At 35.6% G+C, this 21,222-nt stretch overlaps 1 protein-coding gene across 1 annotated transcript; it reads left to right on the plus strand.

Moving 5' to 3' along the window:
* Nucleotides 1-5,006: 5,006 nt before the first annotated feature.
* On the plus strand, nucleotides 5,007-15,844 carry LOC148193045 (glutamyl-tRNA(Gln) amidotransferase subunit A, chloroplastic/mitochondrial-like). Its single transcript, XM_088099005.1, has 11 exons — nucleotides 5,007-5,579; nucleotides 7,135-7,446; nucleotides 7,650-7,829; nucleotides 7,943-8,037; nucleotides 8,139-8,214; nucleotides 8,358-8,435; nucleotides 8,630-8,723; nucleotides 8,809-8,858; nucleotides 9,359-9,472; nucleotides 15,371-15,466; nucleotides 15,544-15,844. Exons 1-10 carry the CDS (start codon nucleotides 5,043-5,045, stop codon nucleotides 15,464-15,466), a joined length of 1,632 nt encoding a protein of 543 aa, XP_087955131.1. The 5' UTR covers nucleotides 5,007-5,042; the 3' UTR covers nucleotides 15,544-15,844.
* Nucleotides 15,845-21,222: the final 5,378 nt, after the last annotated feature.

The raw sequence follows: 21,222 nt of genomic DNA on the forward strand, positions 1-21,222 counted from the left end.
GACTTCATGCCCACACCCTCCCAGCTCCTCAACCATGCCATGTAGGAAGAAGAAGATGAAGACTCGGGGAAGGACTGTGGAATTGTGTAAGAAGAAGATGAAGCATGAAGGATGAGGATGAAGCTGGTGCAGGAGGAGGTGGAGGGCAGAGGGGGGCTGGGATCAGTACGGGAAGATGGGGACGAATTAAGTGACTTTTTATGAAAAAAAGTCATAATATTTTTGCTCAATTTTTAACTGGTTTTTTTATTGTTCATTCAACACATGAAAATTGAGTAAAATTACATGACGTTCACTGAATCTGTCCCGGGAAGATGGGGCGGCCGAATCTTTTCTTTGATTCACTTCCCAATTTGGGAACCTTCTCTTTCAGCTTCCCCTTCCAAATCAAAACCTAGAAAAATTTGGAACCTTCTCTTTCAACTTTCCCTTCCAAATTGAAACTTAGAAAAATTTGTCTTTGATTGGTGGCCGTGGAGGTGCTACGTGGGGCTTGGTTTGGGTTAATGGAGGTGATGAAATGTGTGTGCTATTGGTGATCGTGGATGGTTCAAGAAGAGAGGTGAAGAGATTTTTGTGTGTGGAATTGGGCAGTCTACAACTTTCCCTTCCAAATCCAAACCTAGAAAAACTTGTCTTTTGATTGGTGGCTATGGAGGTGCTGTGTGGGCTTGGGGTTTGGGTGAATGGAGGTGATGAAGTATTTGTCTGCTATTGGGGAGTGTGGATGGTTCAGGAAGTGAGGATAAGGGATTTTTGTGTGTGGAATTGTGCAATGTGCGTGGAGTGGTGAATGGGTGCTGGAATTTGTGTAGGTGGGGGAGACTTGTGTGATTAGCATAAATGAAAATGCCCTAAATCGGTTTTTCCTCAATTTCAAATACTCAATCTTTAATATCTAGCTTAACCTTTAACTACGTAACGCGTCACCATGCATACAATATAAAGATGACACGTTATCACTACATTATGCCAGATAATCAATCCCTTAACTCCGCTTGTTTTTATCTAACGGAAGGGACGATTTTGACACAAAATTTAATAAGTGAGGACCAATTTCAAACACTTTTAAAACAAAAGACTAAATTGACATTATTCAACAAAAATGGAGAAAAAATAGGCTATTAAGCCTATACTTAATCACTCAGTTTTCCATTAAATAAATAAAATTAATTTCAACTTTTAGGAATAATTATATAATATATAAATTGTAATATGGTTATATGTTTTAATAATTTTTTTTTCTTAAATTATAATTACCATTTTAAAAACCACGGTCCAAATTACTATTTTTTAGGCTTAAAATATTTTACGAGTTATTTAGATTATTCATCAAACCTATTTTATAACTTTAAACTTTTTTTACGAAAATAAAACGAGTAAATTACGTTAACTTCGCATAATATTTTCAAACTACAGTTATATGTGTGTTATATATAAAACAGGATAGCAATGTAATTATACTATGATGTATATTTTGGAAAGACACAAAAAGAATGTAACATGGAAGATACTATGGTGTATATTGTATTAAAGATATAACTAATCACTTTTATATAATCACTTTAAAATATCGTCAATGTTTTTTATATATTAACCATCCCATGATTTAATAAATTAGTGTATAATGTTGAATTTTTGTATTTTTTCGATTTCATGAGTCGAGGTTAATTTTTCTTCTACAAATAATCTCCAAGTTTCAAGTTTAAGTCTAGGTTCTATCTTTAGTCCTTTCTCTATCGTTCGGTTGAATCGAATGCTACCTACAAAAAGCACTATGATGCTAAAGTCCGTGTATATTCAAAGATCTTAGCACTAAATGCGTAGTAAAAGTAACCAACTACCTGAGTATCAAACCTGTATTTATAGATTTTAAGATGGGATTTTGATTAGTGGTGGCCTAATCACGACCTAAATAGTCTGACTTAGGGTTGATGTAATTATCCTTAATTTTAATCATGTCCACAGCCGACCGATCGGCCTACTGATTCATGCGAGTTCACAAGGGTTGTTGATCGCTCGGTTCATAGCCGAATGGGCGATCATATTGTACATATATTAAGAATAATCAACATACTAGAGTTTATAGCTTTCAAACTCTTAATATATGAAGAAAGATTATATTTTCTTAATGTAATTTTATATTCAATACGTTTTCTTTTTTAATTTAAATAATTTTATTGTTAGTGTGATTTAAACTTAACTTTTTCACTCCAAATCTATTTAATTGAGAAACAACAATTTTACAATTGGTGGGCTAAACTTTATAGTCTAGGATTTTTACCTATTAATAACAAGACTGAATTTGAAGGTTTGTTTAGACTAAATCAAATATTATGTCTAATATCATATCATTTGTGATTCTTTATTTTAGTTATTCACAATATCAATTTTTATTTAGTGTGTAATATTACAGTAATTATTGTGATCATTCATCAACATGAGCTTAGGATAATATTTATCTCTATTAGAATAATTATAGGGTCTTGATGATATATTACTACTTGTATTTAAACAATACATTATAAATGCAAATAAACACATTCAATATCATTTTCTATCTTGGTATCAGAGTTTTTGATCCACAACCACAACAATCATGTCACCTGCTGCCGACTAGAAAAGTGACCTACCTTCTATAATATCTGTCAAGTTGGACAAAGACAATTATTCACTATAGAAATCTCTAGCCTTACTAGTGATTGGAGGCTGCAAACTTGATGGCTATTTACTAGGGACAATAGAATGTCCAGACCAATTCATTGTTGCAAATAACACGACAACAAAATCAATCCTAATTATGAGGATTGACAAGCCTGTGATCAAGCCATTCTAGGATAATTGATTAATTCTCTGACAATTGACATTACAACTCAATTGCTTCATTATGAAACTTCTAAACAACTTTGAGATGAAGCTCAAAGTCTGTTGGGAATCAAAGTGTGAGAGGAGAGAGTCAAACATCGTGAGAGAAAAAGTGAGTGCTTGATTTTTTTTTGTGAGAGAGATGTCAAAGGTTGTCAATGGAATGACTGTGCCACAATTGACAAGAAAAACCAATTATGATAATTGGTGCCTACAAATGAAGGCGTTATTGAGATCCCAAGACGTTTGGGATATGGTGGAAGATGAGTACGTTGAACCTGATGAGGACAAACATCAAACAGTGGCACAAATGACAACATTGAAGAAAACACGTGTAAGAGATGGGTCAGCATTGTATTTTCTCTACAATGCAGTAGATGAGTTAGGATTCGAAAAAATAGCGAATGCTAAATCAACAAAGGAAGCCTGGGAGATATTGGAGGATGCGTATAAAGGTGAACATCGCGTTAGACAAGTCCGAATACAAGCTCTCAGAGGAAAGTTTGAATAGTTGAAGATGGAGTCCAAAGAACATATAACCGAGTACATAACTCGGGTGGAGAAGGTGGCCAACCAACTCGGTCGGAATGGAGAACAAATGCCACCTAGCTGGGTTGTGTAACATCCCGATTTTTGGATGTCTCGATTACGAAAAAAAATTTAAGACTTTAAATTTTTATAACCCGATATTCACTCCCTCGGGTTTGATACGTTTTTGGAACTGGAGACCTTTGGTCTCATTCCAAGCGTTCGGTCTTGTTCAGGGTTAAAGTTCAGCGTTCGACATTTTCATATCCTAAGAGATATTTATTCAAATTGATCTTATTAAGGTCTTATTAATGAAAGATGATGAAATATGATATGGATGAAATAAGTTGAGTTATGAACGAGCGTTTCGGGGAGGGATAGCTCATGAATGTAAATTGGAAATTGGTAAAGTATGAATGTGGGCATGCTAAGCTGGCGGTTCATCCTGATATTCGTGATTACTCGTTTCTCACGTAGAGGAGGGTAAGTCATGTGTGAGAATGGCAGGAGGTCCTCGTCCTTATGGTCAATTTGGACGGAACGGACTAACCTCGGGTGGCAACTGTTGAGGGTATCCCAGTTACTACATCACCCGGGTGCACGAACGTCGTAGCTACACAGAATTCATACAGTCCGGACAGTCAGAGTTTAGCATTAGGCTTTGCATGTAAAATTGAATGAAATGATCTTGTTTATGTGAATAGTGTGGAATCTATGTTGATACTTGAATTGAATTACATAAGCTTACCCTATTTCTTGTCTTGTCCGTTTTGTACGTTCGTTCGTTGTCCTTCTGTTGCAATGATCATCCGTATGGATGTGAGCAGAAGGAGAAGAATTGCTGGAAGAGGCACTAGAAGAAAATCTGGTCGAAGTGGAAGTTAAGACCGAACAGTAGAACCGTTCGGTCAGTTATTGGTTTTCTTTGTATGACCGTTCGGTCATCTTTTGACCATTTCTTTTGTAGGACCGTTCGGTATAGGTCTTTTGTAAACCGTTCGGCCTAGTTGTAGCTAGTGTGTTGTTTTAACTCTTCGTTATGTTGTAAGCCTGTTTGGCCGTAATTGTACTGAATCTCTTTTGAAAGATTGAACTGTAATATTATTAGATGTGATCATTCTATCATATGATTTTATACTGTATTTTTGGAATGTTACAATTGTATATGATGAATATAAATAATTATAGTTTTCGAACAAATTATAGATGATCATATAAAATATAAACTATTTTATGACAAAAGTTTCTTAAATGTAAAATATATGGATAAATTTATTACCTTATTATATTTATATATTTTAATACAAATATGAATTTAAATAAAATAAAATATGTGAATACTATTTTATTAAAATACAAAAAAGTAAGTATTTGTTTAAAAATTAAAGACAACGTCATGCGATATAATTTATTTGTTTTATTAATGGCAGGCAACAATTTTTAAAATTAAAATAATTTCACCTAATTTTATATAATTACGAGTATATTTTTTATATTAGCTCAGAGATAGTTGTCAAAATTAAACATGAGATAATAAGAGGAAATAGTGTTTTTTTTGCCTTCGTCTTCTTCCTTTGTTATACACAGGTGAGTATAAGTGATAACGTTATATTTAGTTCATTCATTGATTTTCATTTCCTCACTGAAAAATGCTACTATCCACACTTCAAACCCCTCGCTCCCTATCTCGCCTCTCGCTCACTCGCCACTCCCACTCCTACACCTCACGCGCCTCCCTTACTGACCAAACCCCAACCCTCACCACCTCGCCTCCGCCGCACTCTGAAATCCTCTCTACCCGCCAAACACTCCTCTCCCGCCGTGCCTCCGCCGTCGACCTCGCCCTCTCCCGCCTCGCGCAGCTCCGCCTCGCCGAGCCCCGTCTCCGCGCCTTCCTCCACCTCCCGGACGATGATGCCCTCCTTGCCCAGGCCCGCCGGCTCGATGCTCGCATCGCCGCCGGCGACGACCCTGGTCCCCTCGCCGGCGTGCTCGTCGGCGTGAAGGACAACATTTGTACCAAGGACATGCCGTCCACGGGTGGGTCGCGCGTCCTGGCCGGGTACCGGCCACCGTTCGACGCGACGGCGGTGAAGAGACTGAGGGAATTGGGAGGAATTGTGGTTGGGAAAACCAATATGGATGAGTTTGGAATGGGAAGCACCACTGAAGCTTCTGCATTTCAGGTTCTCTCTCTCCTAATATTGCATTTATACATTTTTTTACTATGGTTTATATTGCAATTTGAATTTTTTTTTTGTTTAAAAGTTAATTGTTTGATTAATTTTGAAACTTAGTACACTGTATGCATTTTTAGGTTTGAATGAGGATTCAAGCTCAACCAAGCTCTGCTACCACTACTTCTGTTATTGTTTAGTTATACTAGTATTATTGGTGTTTTAGTCTCTGAAAATTTTCTAAATTTTGATTGTAATATTTAAGTTTTGAAACATTGGTTTTGGGTACTTCATTTTTTTAATTACACATATTTTCCTACCCTTCCGCAGGAAAATGTTTGGATATTTGAAAGAAAAAAAAAGTTTAATGGGCGTCTCAGTCGTCCAGTCACAAATCATCACCACCCATATAAGTTATAAAGTCAACAAATTTACCATGTAAATGGCAATGTAACACTATTTTAAAATGTTAGTACATACTCTTTTCTTCTCTTTAAAAATACATGGGCAAAATTGATTAGTTTTAAAAATTGATAATAAAATCAAATTATGGATATGCTTCATGGACTAAATATTCCTTTAATCCTTTTTATTTATTATTATATAGAAAGTACTTTATGTCAGAAATGAGGCAAGAGAGGAGGATTTCTGTATAGGTAGGTAGGACACTCACTGAATTTTTCCCATACACTATTGTTGATGTTTAGAAATTTAGAGTTTGTAAGATTACTTTTAAAACCCAATTCAACCTCACAAAATTAGCTTAATAAGGTGAGGTTTGTACACATCTATCTATTATTATTTGGTCAAATCCCAAGATGATATGAGATCTTCAACACATCTCCTCACTTTGATAACATCAAGTATGGGAATAAAAGAGGACCCGATAATGGGTTGCACAATAGACCCTGCAAACAATGCTAAGGAAGACTCTGATATGCTTTGATACCAATTAGATGGGTTACATTTTCATCATTCCTATTTGTAATAGTTAAAACCTTTAAAAGAGAAAATAAAATATGTGGAAATGCATAGAAAGATTATGAAGATATTTTTTCCTAATTACTATGGGGATATTGAGAATATTTTTATTCTAATAATCTGCTATTTACAGAAGTTACATTAGAAACGTGATTGAAGATTCAGAAGGTTGATGTTAAATGGTGTGATCTTAAGAGCATTGTGGGATGCTGGGTGTGTCTAAGAATGTATCTTCTAAAATGTCGAATGCCCACTTTGCGTTATTTGAGGATGGGTGACTTTATGACTCTGTTTTTCATTTGTCTCTAGGAGTTGAAGTATTGATTACCTGTTCTATATTGAAAGCAGGATTTCAGTGTATGTTTGGTATAGGAAATGGGGAATGAAAATTGTCAATGAATGACTTGATGGACCTTACATGCATTAATGTGTTACTAATTTTCATTCCTGCTATGTTATTTCCCCTCTGTTATTGCAAAGCTTAATGGGATAAAAGAGGGGTTGTGTGTTGGTCCTATTATTTGTATTTCCCATTTATAACTGCGATTGGTTTACTCAGGTGCTGCATATGTTCATTCAATAGGTGACTGCCAACCCTTGGGATGAGTCTAGGGTGCCAGGAGGATCATCAGGAGGATCAGCAGCTGCAGTTTCTGCCAGACAGTGTGTTGTATCTCTGGGAAGTGACACTGGTGGAAGTGTGAGGCAGCCGGCATCTTTTTGTGGTGTTGTAGGCTTGAAGCCAACATATGGGCGTGTTTCAAGATTTGGACTTATGGCATATGCATCATCACTTGATACCATTGGCTGCTTTGGTTCATCAGTTGCCGATACCGGGATTCTCCTTCATGCAATTGCAGGTCATGATAGATTTGATGCCACTTCAAGTAAGCAGGTAGGAGGAGTATGAGTTTTCACAAAGTTTGGTCTAACTATTATAATCCTTCCAATTTCTCATTGTTTGCAAGGGATATTAATAATGTTAGTAAATTCTGTTCCTCAATTAGATTGGTGATTTCTGAAATCAGTGGATATAAGCGTTATTGATTTCTTCTTATTAAGCCAATGTCTTTCCAACAATATGGTTTCGTTTTTCAGGATGTGCCTGACTTCCAGTCTCACTTTGTCTCTTTGAGCTCCTTGGAAAGTAAACCCTTGAAGGGACTGAGAGTTGGTCTGATCCGTGAAACAATTGACAAGGGTGTTGATGCTGGAGTAATTTCAGCAATTCGTGCTGCTGCTATGCATTTTGAGGAATTAGGATGCTCTGTGAATGAGGTTCTATATCATTTTTCTCTATGAATGACGACTTCTATTGGTTCTTTTGAAGTTTGTTTTATTGCTGTTTATATTTCAGGATGTCCTTATCTTTTGCTACGAACTTATTACAGGTCTCACTGCCATCCTTTTCCCTGGGCTTGCCTGCATATTATATCCTTGCTGTGTCTGAATCATCTTCCAACTTGTCTCGCTATGATGGTATCAGGTCAGTGACTCTAATCACCTTTCTTATTTCTCTCCCCTCTGAATACATTTTCATTGATAAACCTTTAGCCTGGCTTTAATTGACCATTTGTATATATTTAGATATGGAAACCAAGTTTATGCTGACGAACTAGATTCTCTTTATGGAGGTTCCCGAGCTGAAGGGTTTGGTTCTGAGGTACTCACCTGTCCTTCCTTCTTAATTTCAAATTTGACTCCAAGATGAGTGGTAGCTTAATGTTACAAACACCGGTTTTAGAGAAATGGTTCATATGTGTTGGTATTGCTATTTAAGCTACCTTTCAATTTTAAATGTCTTAGGTCAAAATGAGAATTTTAATGGGAACATATGCCCTCTCAGCTGGTTACTATGATGCATATTACAAACGTGCACAGCAGGTACTAATAATATTGTTTTATTTATTTCTTCGTAGATCTCTGATCTAAGTCCTAATAATTGTGAATTCAGTTTCATACGTGCAAATACATGATGCTTTAAGAAGTTTTAAGTTTCTGGATTTAATCAATTTCATCTTCTTCTAGAAGTGCAGTATTTTATGGACAATATTCAATGTTTGTGATTATTGTTACAGGTGAGGACCATAATTAGGAATAGCTTTAAGGAGGCACTGAGTCAAAATGACATCTTGATTTCCCCTGCAGCTCCTTCAGTTGCTTATAAAATTGGTTAGCATCTTCCACTCTTAGTGTTTGCATTATTGCACTTCATTATCTGCAGTGCTAAAATTTTAATGGCCTTTGGAACTTGCAGGTGAAAAGAAAAATGACCCTTTGGCCATGTATGCAGGCGATATTATGACTGTAAGCATTTCATTCTTGAGCGAGATTTCTGTCTCATGGTTGTGATTGTGTCCAGATAGTGTTAGTTTGAGGTCTTCGAAGTGTGGTATTGAATTTCTTGAACTCCACTTAGCCCAAGCTTGAGTCATACATGAACTACTTAATTTAAACACTGCTAGCACTTCAACGGGCCTTAATCAGATCTGACAAAAATTGTAGATTAAGCCTTAGAAAATCAAGATGGGGTGCTAACTCATCCAGGAATTATCTTTGCTAACCATTAACTGTCAGGTTGGTCGCATTGCATAAGTTTATTCTCAACATGTGCCTAGTATCTAGTAGTTCGAGTTCTAGAGGCTCAACGAGGGAATTTCCTTTTGGAATTAAGTCACAATTGAGCATAACTAATTATACATCGTTAAGAGTTTGATATTCTCTGTAATGTCTGAAATTTCATTCATATACAATAACATATCAAACATAGTTATTGACCTTTTTATTGATGATTTGTCTTTTTACAGGTAAATGTTAATCTAGCTGGATTACCTGCCTTGGTTTTGCCATGCGGTTTTGTTGAGGATGGACCTGCAGGGCTTCCTGTTGGTCTGCAAATGATTGGTGCAGCCTTTAATGAGGTATTGACTCTTCCTATCCACTGCACTGGACTCCTTGTTGATGGAGCTCTTTATATAACTGGTAGTTTTGTTTTCTTTACTAGTCTTTTAGTTCTTAAAGATATTAAATAGAGATGGTGATAAGTTTTAGATTTTTAGAACTTTAAGTTGAAGATGATAAAACAAAGATGAAGGGACGAAAAAAAAAGATAAAAACATAGAAAAATTTTGGGCCAATGTAAAATTAAAAAAAATAATTTGATTCCTTTTTTGCCTCAAATTAGATATTTGGTAAATACAAATCACATTGATATCATGTTTCATATTGTGTCTATTTTTTTTCTTTTCGGGACGGTTCAAAGATTTTTGTTCCAAAATTCTGCTTTTCTGTGAGCATGGATGTTTTGTTTCATGCACCTAGATTTGATAGAAAATCTGTTTTTTTTTTTTTTATTTTTTTTTATTTTTGTGATGCCACAACTTGGGAAAAACTGGAAAAGGAAGTGTAAAAGTTCGAGCTGAAAAGACTATCAAAATTTGAAAGGTAAAATACTAAAGAGAGGAAAGAAGTAAAAGTTTATGAATATAATGTAATATAATAGGCATTCCAAACCTCGTGGGAGATTTCGGGACAATTCACTGAAAAGTTATTTGGTGATGTAAAAGTGATTTTGACTTGTAGAAATAAACAAGCGATTCCTCTCGTGTGTTAAAATATCCATACATCTTTAGGATAGCTAGTTTATCTGATAGGATACTGGGTGATAGGATAGAAGGCAGGGGAGCTGAAAGGTAGGAGGCAAAGGGAAGCAAGCTGAATGGTGGAAGGCGGTGATGAGCTGGAGCCGAACAGTAGGAGACAGGGGGAAGCAAGCTGAACGGAAGGCGGTGAAGAGCTGGAGCCGATCGGTTGAAGAATAACTATTGTAACTAGGACAACAGTTAGGATGGACGAGAAATAATTATAGTAAATAAGGCCATATCCTAGGGAAATATTCAGTATAAGTTAATTGTAGCAAATAGGGCCATATCCTAGGGAAATATTCAGTATAAGTTAATCGTAGTAAATAGGGCCATATCCTAGGGAAATATTCAGTATAAGTTAATTATAGTAAATAGGGTCATATCCTAGGGAAATATTTAGTATAAGTTAATTATAATAAATAGAATTATATCCTAGGAAAATATTCAGTATAAGTTAATTATAGTAAATAGAATTATACCCTAGGGAAATATTCAGTATAAGTTAATTATAGTAAATAGAATTATATTCTAGGAAAATATTTAATATAAATAAAGCTAGATGCTATTGTTTAAGGCATGCTTTTGATTATTGAGTTTTGTTGACAGGCGGCTATGCTCCCAAGTAATTGAAGGAGGTTATGCTCCCAATTACCCTGGTTTACTTTTGTTTATTCAGATGTTACCATCAATAAAAGAAATTCATTCGTTCATTATCATTCGTTCATTGTTTTGTTACGTGTTGTGAGTGTGAGAGGTTGTTCTGGTTAGGTTTCGTACTCAGGTACGTAACATTATCATTCTTGGTTTATAAGATGCATAGTTAAAGGGCAAGCCTTGGTGCAACAATTAAGTTGTACCTTGGCATTGGGATATGTTAGTTGGATCAGATTGAAAGTTACCATACAGCCAAAGTTAACTGATGTGGTCCTACTGATATTCTGATTGGAGACTGTTAGATGTTAAGTTGTGTGTTTCTGTTAATTGGGCTTAGCCCATTCTGTATTTAGGGTTTAACCCTTATCTTACATTATAAATAAACTACCCTATGTGTATGCTAAACACATAAGGGAGATTTCTCCTAATCTTCTTCACTATATTTAACATGGTATCTAGAGCACAGGAATAGTTCCCGTCAACTCCACGGTCTCCGGCACCCATCACTGCCACTGTTGTCGCAGTCGCCGCCGCTGTCGCCGCCGTCGTCGCCAGAGTTCCAGAATCAACCGGTGACCACACCATCAGAAGCGTCTCGGCCGGGCGACCACCGTCGTACGAAGATTGCGGCGAACGGACCTCTCACGCGCCTCCACGCGTCGCCGCGCCTGCCGGCGCGTCGCCGGAGCTTTCCGCCGCCGATCAGCACCGCCGTGATCGCCTCCTCGCCCTCTTTCTGGATCTGTGGTCGTTGCGTCAATCGGAGCATTTTGAATTTTTAGGGTTTCTCCCTCTCCATGGCTGCCCAACTTGATGATCGGAGTCGGTCTCGCCAACCCGGTAACGGACGTCCAAAATGTGACCATTGTGGCAAGCTAGGCCACAAAATTGATAGATGTTATGCACTTCATGGACGTCCTCTTCGACCTATAGCAATGGCTAGTTCTGATCCACCTCCCCGATCACCGTCTGCAGACCATCCTACTTCATCAAATACCATAAATAACCCTTTACTCTTTCAGGAATTTCTCAGATGGTATGAGGACCGTCAGCACTCTAGTTCCACTACATCTGCTTCTATTACACGCACATGTACTCCTTTTGTCGGTCTGACTCACTCTCTCGGATCTTGGGTCCTTGACTCAGGTGCCACCGATCATATCACTGGTAACAAGTCCTTGTTTTCTTCCTTGTCATGTCCGGTTAATTTACCCTCGGTAACGATGGCTGATGGGTCTCGAGTCTCATCTCATGGTATTGGTACTGTTCATATTTTTCCGTCCATATCCATTGATAATGTACTTTATGTCCCTGGGTCTCCTTTTAACTTATTGTCCGTAAGTCGTCTAACTCATTCCCTTAATTGTGTTATTTCATTTACCAAAGACTCTGTTTGGTTGCAGGACCGGAGTTCGAAACACATGATTGGCACAGGATGTGAGTCTCATGGCCTATATCATCTCAGCCCTTCTCCACATGCTGGCGTAATCATGGAGTCACCATCCCTTCTTCATGCTCAGTTAGGTCATCCCAGTCTTGTCAAACTGCAGCAACTTGTTCCGAGTCTGTCCAAATTATCAAGTTTGTCGTGTGAGTCTTGTCAGTTAGGTAAACATATTCGTAGTTCCTTTCCTCGTAGTGTTTCCCAACGAGCGTCATCCCCCTTTTCATTGGTTCATTCTGATATTTGGGGACCTAGTCGTGTTAAGTCAACTTTAGGATTTCAGTATTTTGTTACCTTTATTGATGACTATTCCAGATGTACTTGGTTGTTTCTCATGAAGAATCGTTCTGAGTTGTTTTCTATTTTTCAAACTTTTTTCAATGAAATAAAAACTCAGTTTGGGGTTTCTATTCGCACTTTACGTAGTGATAATGGCCGTGAATACCTTTCTCAACAGTTTAAACATTTTATGGCTTCTCATGGCATTCTTCACCAAACCTCATGTGCTTATACCCCTACACAAAATGGGGTGGCTGAGCGCAAGAATAGACACCTTATAGAAACAACTCGTACCCTTCTCATTCATGGTCAAGTACCCTCACGTTTTTGGGGTGATGCTGTTCTCACGGCATGTTATCTTATCAACCGCATGCCATCTTCCGTCCTAGCAAACAAAATCCCTCATTCTATATTATTTCCTCAAGACCCTCTACATCCATTACCTCTTAGAGTTTTTGGGTCTACATGTTTTGTTCATGATTTTAGTCCTGGTCTTGATAAGTTATCTCCTAGGTCTCACAAATGTGTCTTCTTAGGATTTCCACGGTCACAAAAGGGCTATAAGTGTTTTTCCCTTCCCTCAATCGTCATTTTATCTCTGCTGATGTCACTTTTGATGAATCTTCTTTTTACTTTACACATTTATCTTCTAGTTCTGTACCTCTCCTTGTTACTGTTGATATTCCTCTTATCTGTGATCCTCCTGGTGATGCTCCACCCACTTTGTCTCCTTCTTTAGACTCTCATTCACCACAGGATCGTCCTTCACCACCACCCCTTCAGGTTTATAGTCGCCGCAATTGTCTCCCTCATGACTCACTTCCAGTGCCGCCTCTTGTGTCTCCTCCGGCTCCAGCAACTGAGTCTGACTTGCCTATTGCCCTCCGTAAAGGTATACGCTCTACCCGTAACCCTTCCCCCCATTATACTGTTCTTAGTTATCACAGATTATCTCCATCTTTTTACACTTGTCTCTCATCCATTTCTTCTGTGTCAATTCCTAAATTTGTGGGTGATGCCTTAAGTCATCCTGGCTGGCGTTAAGCTATGCTGGATGAATTTAAGTGCTTTACAGAAAAGTGGAACTTGGGAGCTTGTCCAATTACCATCTGGAAAGTCTGTTGTTGGTTGCAGGTGGGTGTATGCTATCAAGGTTGGCCCTGATGGCATAATTGATCGTCTGAAAGCTCGACTGGTTGCCAAAGGCTACACACAGATTTTTGGTTTGGATTATGGTGATACTTTTTCTCCAGTGGCAAAAATGACCTTTGTTCGCCTATTCATTGCCATGGCCGCTCTTCGACAATGGCCTCTTTACCAACTTGATGTCAAAAATGCTTTCCTAAATGGTGATTTGCATGAAGAAATTTATATGGAGCAACCGCCTGGCTTTGTTGCTCAGGGGGAGTCATCTGGATTGGTATGTCGTCTTCGCAAATCCTTATATGGCCTAAAACAATCTCCTCGGGCCTGGTTTGGTAAATTCAGCTGTGTTGTTCAACAATTTGGTATGTCTCGTAGTGAAGCGGATCATTCAGTGTTCTATCGCCACTCAAGTGCTGGATGTATGTACTTAATAGTGTATGTTGATGATATTGTTCTCACAGGAAGTGACTATCTCGGCATCTCTCAGATGAAACAACACCTTTGTCATCATTTTCAAACCAAAGATCTTGGCAAACTCCGGTACTTTTTGGGTATTGAAGTAGCACAATCCAATGATGGTATTGTCATATCTCAGAGGAAGTATGCGTTAGACATCTTGGAGGAAACAGGGTTAATGAACTGTAAATCTGTTGAGACACCTATGGACCCTAACATCAAACTCTTACCAAATCAGGGGGAGCCTTTCTCAGATCCTGAACGGTACAGAAGATTAGTTGGTAAATTAAACTATCTTACTGTTACGCGTCCTGACATTTCCTTCGCAGTTAGTGTGGTGAGTCAATTTCTAAACTCCCCATGTGAAGACCATTGGGATGCAGTTGTTCGCATACTGAAGTATATTGAAAGATCACCTGGAAAAGGTTTGCTATATGGCCCTAACAACGACACAAAAATCGTTTGCTATTCAGATGCTGATTGGGCTGGTTCCCCTTCTGATAGGAGGTCTACTTCTGGATATTGTGTCTCTATTGGTGGCAACCTGATATCTTGGAAAAGTAAGAAGCAAAGTGTTGTGGCAAGGTCCAGCGCAGAAGCAGAATATAGAGCTATGGCATCTGCTACTTGCGAGCTTGTGTGGCTTAAACAATTACTTAATGAATTGAAATTTGGAGATGCCACTCACATGACACTTATATGTGATAATCAAGCTGCTCTTCATATTAGCTCTAACCCTGTCTTCCATGAGAGAACCAAGCACATTGAAGTTGATTGTCATTTTATTAGAGAAAAAATCATATCCGGAGATATCAAGACTGAGTTCGTTAACTCAAGCAACCAGTTGGCAGACATATTCACCAAGTCCTTACGAGGACCTAGAATTGACTATCTTTGTAACAAGCTTGGAACATATGATTTATATGCTCCAGCTTGAGGGGGAGTGTTAGATGTTAAGTTGTGTGTTTCTGTTAATTGGGCTTAGCCCATTCTGTATTTAGGGTTTAACCCTTATCTTACATTATAAATAAACTACCCTATGTGTATGCTAAACACATAAGGGAGATTTCTCCTAATCTTCTTCACTATATTTAACAGACTTTTGTTAAATAACATATAAAATTGAGTAAAATGTGGTATGTGATACTCCTCAAGAGTATATTTTTGACATCCTTTGGCTTGGAATTAAATTGCAGGGAGAACTGCTGAGAGTGGGTCATATCTTTGAGCAAACTCTTGAAAATTGCAGATTTGTTCCACCGATTGTAGCTGATGATGACATTGCATTCTGAGTATAATTTTATCATTCCACATTTTTGTGTTCCCTCAGTATTCCTTTAGTTTCCTGACAATGAGGTGGCTGGAGCAGGTATTTTTCAGCGCCGGTGATACTTCTCCAAATTTTTAGCCACATTGCTGAAAGAGGGTTTTGTGAGAAATTTCACTATTTGAAATTTGAAAATTTTAACAATAAACCTTCATTCAACTAGTTTTTTGATGAATTAGCAATTGGATGAATTATTAAATGTTGTGTTTATTTAGTTAAGAACTAGATAGATTGATCAGTGTAAAGGAGCAAATGGCCTTTGCTCTTACCAAACAATTGGCCCTTGTAATTTATTCTTGAGGATTTCTTTTGAATAAGGATATTTGTTAACATTTCTAATTTATTGTTAAGTTTCCTTGCCTACAAAGGCTTTAATCAATTTTTAAATTGAATTGTGTTTGTAACTAGGGAACACCTCAGACCTTAATGAAAAAAAAAAATCAATTTTTAAAATTTGTAGAGGTTATGTGAAGATTTTATTCCTCGTTTCTTTATTTATTTTTTATTTTTTTTTAATTAAAATGGATATGCGTTTATTGTCTTGTGTTCAAGAGGTGGGACGTGTCAAAACTTGATGAGGAACAAAGAAAAAAGATATTGAGTTCATACATATTTATTCTTTCTTTAATAGCTTATAGTGCTTAAGAAATATCGTCTTCTAGACAACTTGTACCAAGAGTGCTTGTATTGTAAGTCATTCACATAGGTATGAAGTTATTCTCTAAACAAAATATTTATATATCATATTTACTCATATAAGTGTGAAATATTGTAAACCCGTTTTATTATTGAATAGATTGAAGAAAGATGTGTTGTATATGTGTGCTTAAATTTCAGGACAATTTAGCATATAGTTCGTAGAGACTGTGTACATGGAAGCCAAAAGTAACAATGTCACTTTCTATTACTTGCGTATTACTTCTCGGGTGTTGCTCCTTCCACCACCACCCTATACTTTCTCCATCTCTTCACATTATTTTAAATACAGTTATATCCTTAAGTTAAAAAGATTTTTACTTTTATCCTATTTTAAATAATTTGAAACCCTAATTTTACTTTCCCACGGAACTCTCTTCCCCTTTTCCCATTTTCGTTTCACCTCCCCACCTCCCGCACTTTCATTCCTTTTTCTTTCCAGTTTTTTTTTTTTGGTTTGAAAGCTTTCATTGCTGCCGTGGTGTGAAAGAGCGTTGCCGCCATGGTGTGGAGGAACATCGAGAAACGTCAGAGCATCATCCAGCGTGAGGAAGTATACATCAACGGAGATGTAACCTAATAAAACAAACTCTAAAATAAAAAATGTAACCTTTAAACGGGAGGTGACATCTTCAACGGATGTCAACATCCGTTTAAGGTAAAACGGATGTCGACATCCGTTTTTCTTTAAACGGATGTTGACATCCGTTGAAGGATGTTGACATCCGTTGAAGGATGTCACCTCCGTTGAAGGATGTCACCTCCGTTGAAGGATGTCACCTCCGTTTAAAGGTTACGTTTTTTATTTTAGGGTTTTATTTCAAGGTTTATTCGAATATGAGAAGCACTCCACACAGTGCACCACTCCACGCACTGCACCACGAGAGGGAGACTACTTGATAATTCTTTCCACCACGACCAACCTTTGGAACTTGTAGTATCTCACAACGACGAAAGAAAAGTATTTTACTCATGGGTGTAGAATAGGTTATTAATGAAATATGTTATGAATGGGTAAAATTAAAAAATAATAACCCTAAAAATAAAATATAAAATTTTACTGAGGGACAAAATAGTAAAGGGAAGGTGGAGGGAGAAAGGTGTGATGATGGAGGGAGCAACACCCTTACTTCTCTTGAGCATTAGTAAAACATTTTAGAAAACTTTTTGTAAACCTTCTTTTATAAAAACATTTAGATGCCCTTTTAAGTATCTAATACAACAAATTGAAAAAAAAAAAATCTTCCGAGACGTTTTTATAACTTTATTTAAACTCCTTTTTTATAATTCTTCATTCTTTTCTAGATTCATTAAATAACATATTTCCTCTTCTAATCTTTTCCATGCTTTGATTTCGTTTTTCAGTTTTACAGCCAAACAGTGATGAGTTTTGTAATCATGAAAATAGTTTCATACCCCTTTTTGTTGCAGAGATTAATTTGAGTTCTTATTGCCTCTTACCTACTTTTGTGTCTATTTCAATTTTACCAAATATTACTATTTGATCATTCATAACTTTAAGCAGAATCTAATAACATTGTTACCATTAAATGTAATAAAAACAATTACTTATATGATCATCATAAATATTAGCAATGATCATAAAAAAAAATGAATAGAGAACAAAATCAAATCATCCCTTTGCATGAAACTAAAATGTTAAATTTAGGTTAATTTAAAATCTAAATGTTTTTATAGTTCGCGTATAATAAGTGAATTTTCATTTTAGATCTTTTTAATAATTCAAAACTTTCCATCACTATTTTAATCCATACAATTGTGTGAAATATGTTAATATTTTAAGTGGTGATCAATGACTATTCAAAATGACACTCACTATTCTAAAATTTTATTTCTTATTTTTTTTTAATTTAAAATCCATATTAATACTGTACAGTGCGAATTTCAATTTTGTCATTTTTGTTATATCTTCGACTTCTCCTCTTCTAGATAATTTCAATTTCGTCACAGTTAATTCTGAAAATTTATTTTTATACCTAATTTATTACATTGAATTGAGTTAATCTACAAATAAATAAATAAATCTTAACTATTTTTATGCTTTAAATTTCAATCATTTACTAGTTTTACATCTATAAATAACTTTTTCAATCGTCAAAACAAAATATGTTTAGGATTAAAAAATCAAATAGACTTCTATTATTTATAAAATATTATTTTTATGATACTTTAATGATAAAAAAAATGAATGGTAATAAAAGAAGAAAAATATTAATGAATTATTAACATTTAAGGTAGATGATTTACCAGAAATACGTTAGAAAAATATTATTTATAAAATATTAAATTTAAGAATTAATTTGATGAAATTAAAATTTTAGTGTTTATTTACAAAAACCGTAACGTTTAAGCTAGATAAATGAAACAAATTCGGAGGATCTATTTTACTAAAATTATAGTTTACAATCTATTTATAATGGAGTGAAACTTATAAGAGATAAATAAATTTCTTTTCCTTTTTATTTAAGTGAAGGTGCATGGAATTACTTACTTGATAGTATGAAATATGGTGTTAAATGGTTAATGAAGAAGTTAATGTGGATTTAATTATATTTTTTCTTATTTTTGTGAGTAAAAATTTATATTAATTTTTGTTTTTATTTTTTGGTTAGATATGAGATTTGTGTTTTATTTTTATTCTTGATGTGTAGTATGGTAACTGTTACATTTTAATAGTATAAAACTATTAAAACCAATGTTATAAAAATGATATCTCTTCTTGATCTAACTCCTGAAGTCAACTCCTTTTGCAAAACTTGTGATATTTGATCCTAAGAACCTGTTAAGCTTCCTTAAATCAAAATGTTATTTCTGAAAACAAAAATTTTGGAAACCTAAAACTTTGATCTTTTAACTCCCAAACTTCAACCCATTAGATTTCTATACCTTTGAGGTAAGGCCTTATCCATATCTCACAAAGGTAAAGAGGTCAAGTTATTCTTGGATCTACATCCCTCTACCACTATAAACCACTTAACACTACCATAGAGACAAAAACATGACAATATTCTATATAGAAAACAAAACTCTTTTTCATTCTAACAAACTCAACTCTTTCTTTCTTTAAACTTTTATCAAGATATTTTTTGTTCTCAATACTTCCACTTAGATACACAATCTACATAGTCTAAACTCAACTCTTAAATTAGAAAAGACACAAAAAACTCACAACCCTCAGGTCATCCTAAGGACGAATTGATGTGACACCATTAATATAACATCTCATTTTAATAATATAAAACTCCTAAAATAAATGTTATAAAGATGATAATCAATTAAGTAGATGAGACATAGATACAACTACTATATTACAGTCATTCATAAAACATGTATTGATTATATAAAAAGTTATAAATAAACACTCTAACATACAATAGAAATTTTCAAAAGAAAAGGAATTATACAAGACAAAAGATATTCAATTCTAAGTTATAGCATCTCACTTACTCTAGACTGGATCAACTGGAACATCTTCATCTACTCATACCAGTCATGTGATCATTGTAACAGGAAAGACAGACAAACAAACAACAAAGACTAAAGCGTAAGCTAATGTACCAAAAAAATTAATCTAAACATTTATAAAACACAATACTCATATCAACACACATAAACAATTAACACTAGAGTCAATTATCCAGATTCATGCTTTGACATATGTATTCAATGTAGGTTGCACTTGTAGTAGTATTTATACTTTGTAGAAAATCCTAAATGTGTTATCACCCTACTACTCATGAGGTTAATCCTCTTCATGTCTATAACCTAACCAATGCCCATAAACTAGGATCTCATACGACTCTCACCACATAACTCATTCTACTTTATTTAAGTGTGAATACTTATTAGAGTTCATGATAATCTCACTCTTAGAACTCCCATATGTCAAAGGATACACTAACTTTACTACATCACAAAATTTCTCTTTGAAATTCTCTCAACAATATCTCAAATCATATTCTTCATCCATAGAAATAACATCAAACATATCAAGCATGCATAAGCACCACAATCCATCTTAAATTTATAATAATCATGCACATAATCTAAAATAAATCACTCCAAATAGACAAAGAATTAGAAAACTCAGAAAACCACATTGACGCTCAAAGCTCTCACAAATTGTCTCGCTCGCCGAAACCAACCTATCGCTTAGCAAAACAAGATGAAAGAGATTCTAGACTTGTAGAGAAAAGTGATGCTCAACGATACTCTGCCACCTCTTAGCGTCAGACTGTTCACACATTTTAGTCACTCAATGGCACAAACCTAATTGAGTGGTCTGGAGCTAAAATTCTCTTAGACCTTCACAATCACGCTTGGGCTCAACGCCACACTAGTGTCACTCAACACCATATTTCAAATAAACAACTTTAACTGATACGATCATGTCCAAGAAAGAGTACACTGGATTTGAATCCTCAAGAGGAAAAAAAATAAATAAGAGAAAAATGCGGAATAAAACAGAGATAAGACACCACAATCTAAAGATTAATAAGTCAATAGCAAACACAATAGAAACTCTACATGCCAAACTACAAATTTCAGACCAAATCAAACATGTAACATGATCCATCAAAGCATCAACAACATGAAAAAGTCGTAATTAGTTTCCACTACTTGTTAGGTGATTCAATAGCTCTAAAGATACTAAAAAACTCCCTCGGCTTAAGAAACTCTATATGCTCTTACAAACCATAGAAACCCGATCAAGGTACGCTCATTGATTATTAAAGAATCTTATAGAGGACTTGGATGTCACATGCAACCACAATTGGTTTACATGTAAAGAAAGACAAAATATACAAAGGAAAAAGAGTAGAAAACCAACTTATTCTATATGATAAATTGATCAGTCCAAATTGAAGAGTTTGTTGCCAAGATCGATTCTTCAACCACACAAACAAATTATACCAACTTCTAACGAAAAGTTAGAAAACTCTAGAAAAGTAGTTTCTAAATATATGATATGTTTTAAATAATGAAATTCGTTTGATACAAACT

Source organism: Vigna umbellata, chromosome 9, assembly GCF_029865625.1.
Source record: "Vigna umbellata cultivar VRB3 chromosome 9, Vumbellata_1.0, whole genome shotgun sequence".
Classification (NCBI taxonomy): Eukaryota; Viridiplantae; Streptophyta; class Magnoliopsida; order Fabales; family Fabaceae; genus Vigna; species Vigna umbellata.

Bases quoted from the DNA above. Each gene is read 5' to 3' on its own strand.
- LOC148193045 (XM_088099005.1), top strand. From the start codon at position 5,043: ATGCTACTATCCACACTTCAAACCCCTCGCTCCCTATCTCGCCTCTCG. The intron at 5,580-7,134 runs GTTCTCTCTCTC...TTCATTCAATAG, and splicing joins CTGAAGCTTCTGCATTTCAG to GTGACTGCCAACCCTTGGGA. The intron at 7,830-7,942 runs GTTCTATATCAT...AACTTATTACAG, and splicing joins TAGGATGCTCTGTGAATGAG to GTCTCACTGCCATCCTTTTC.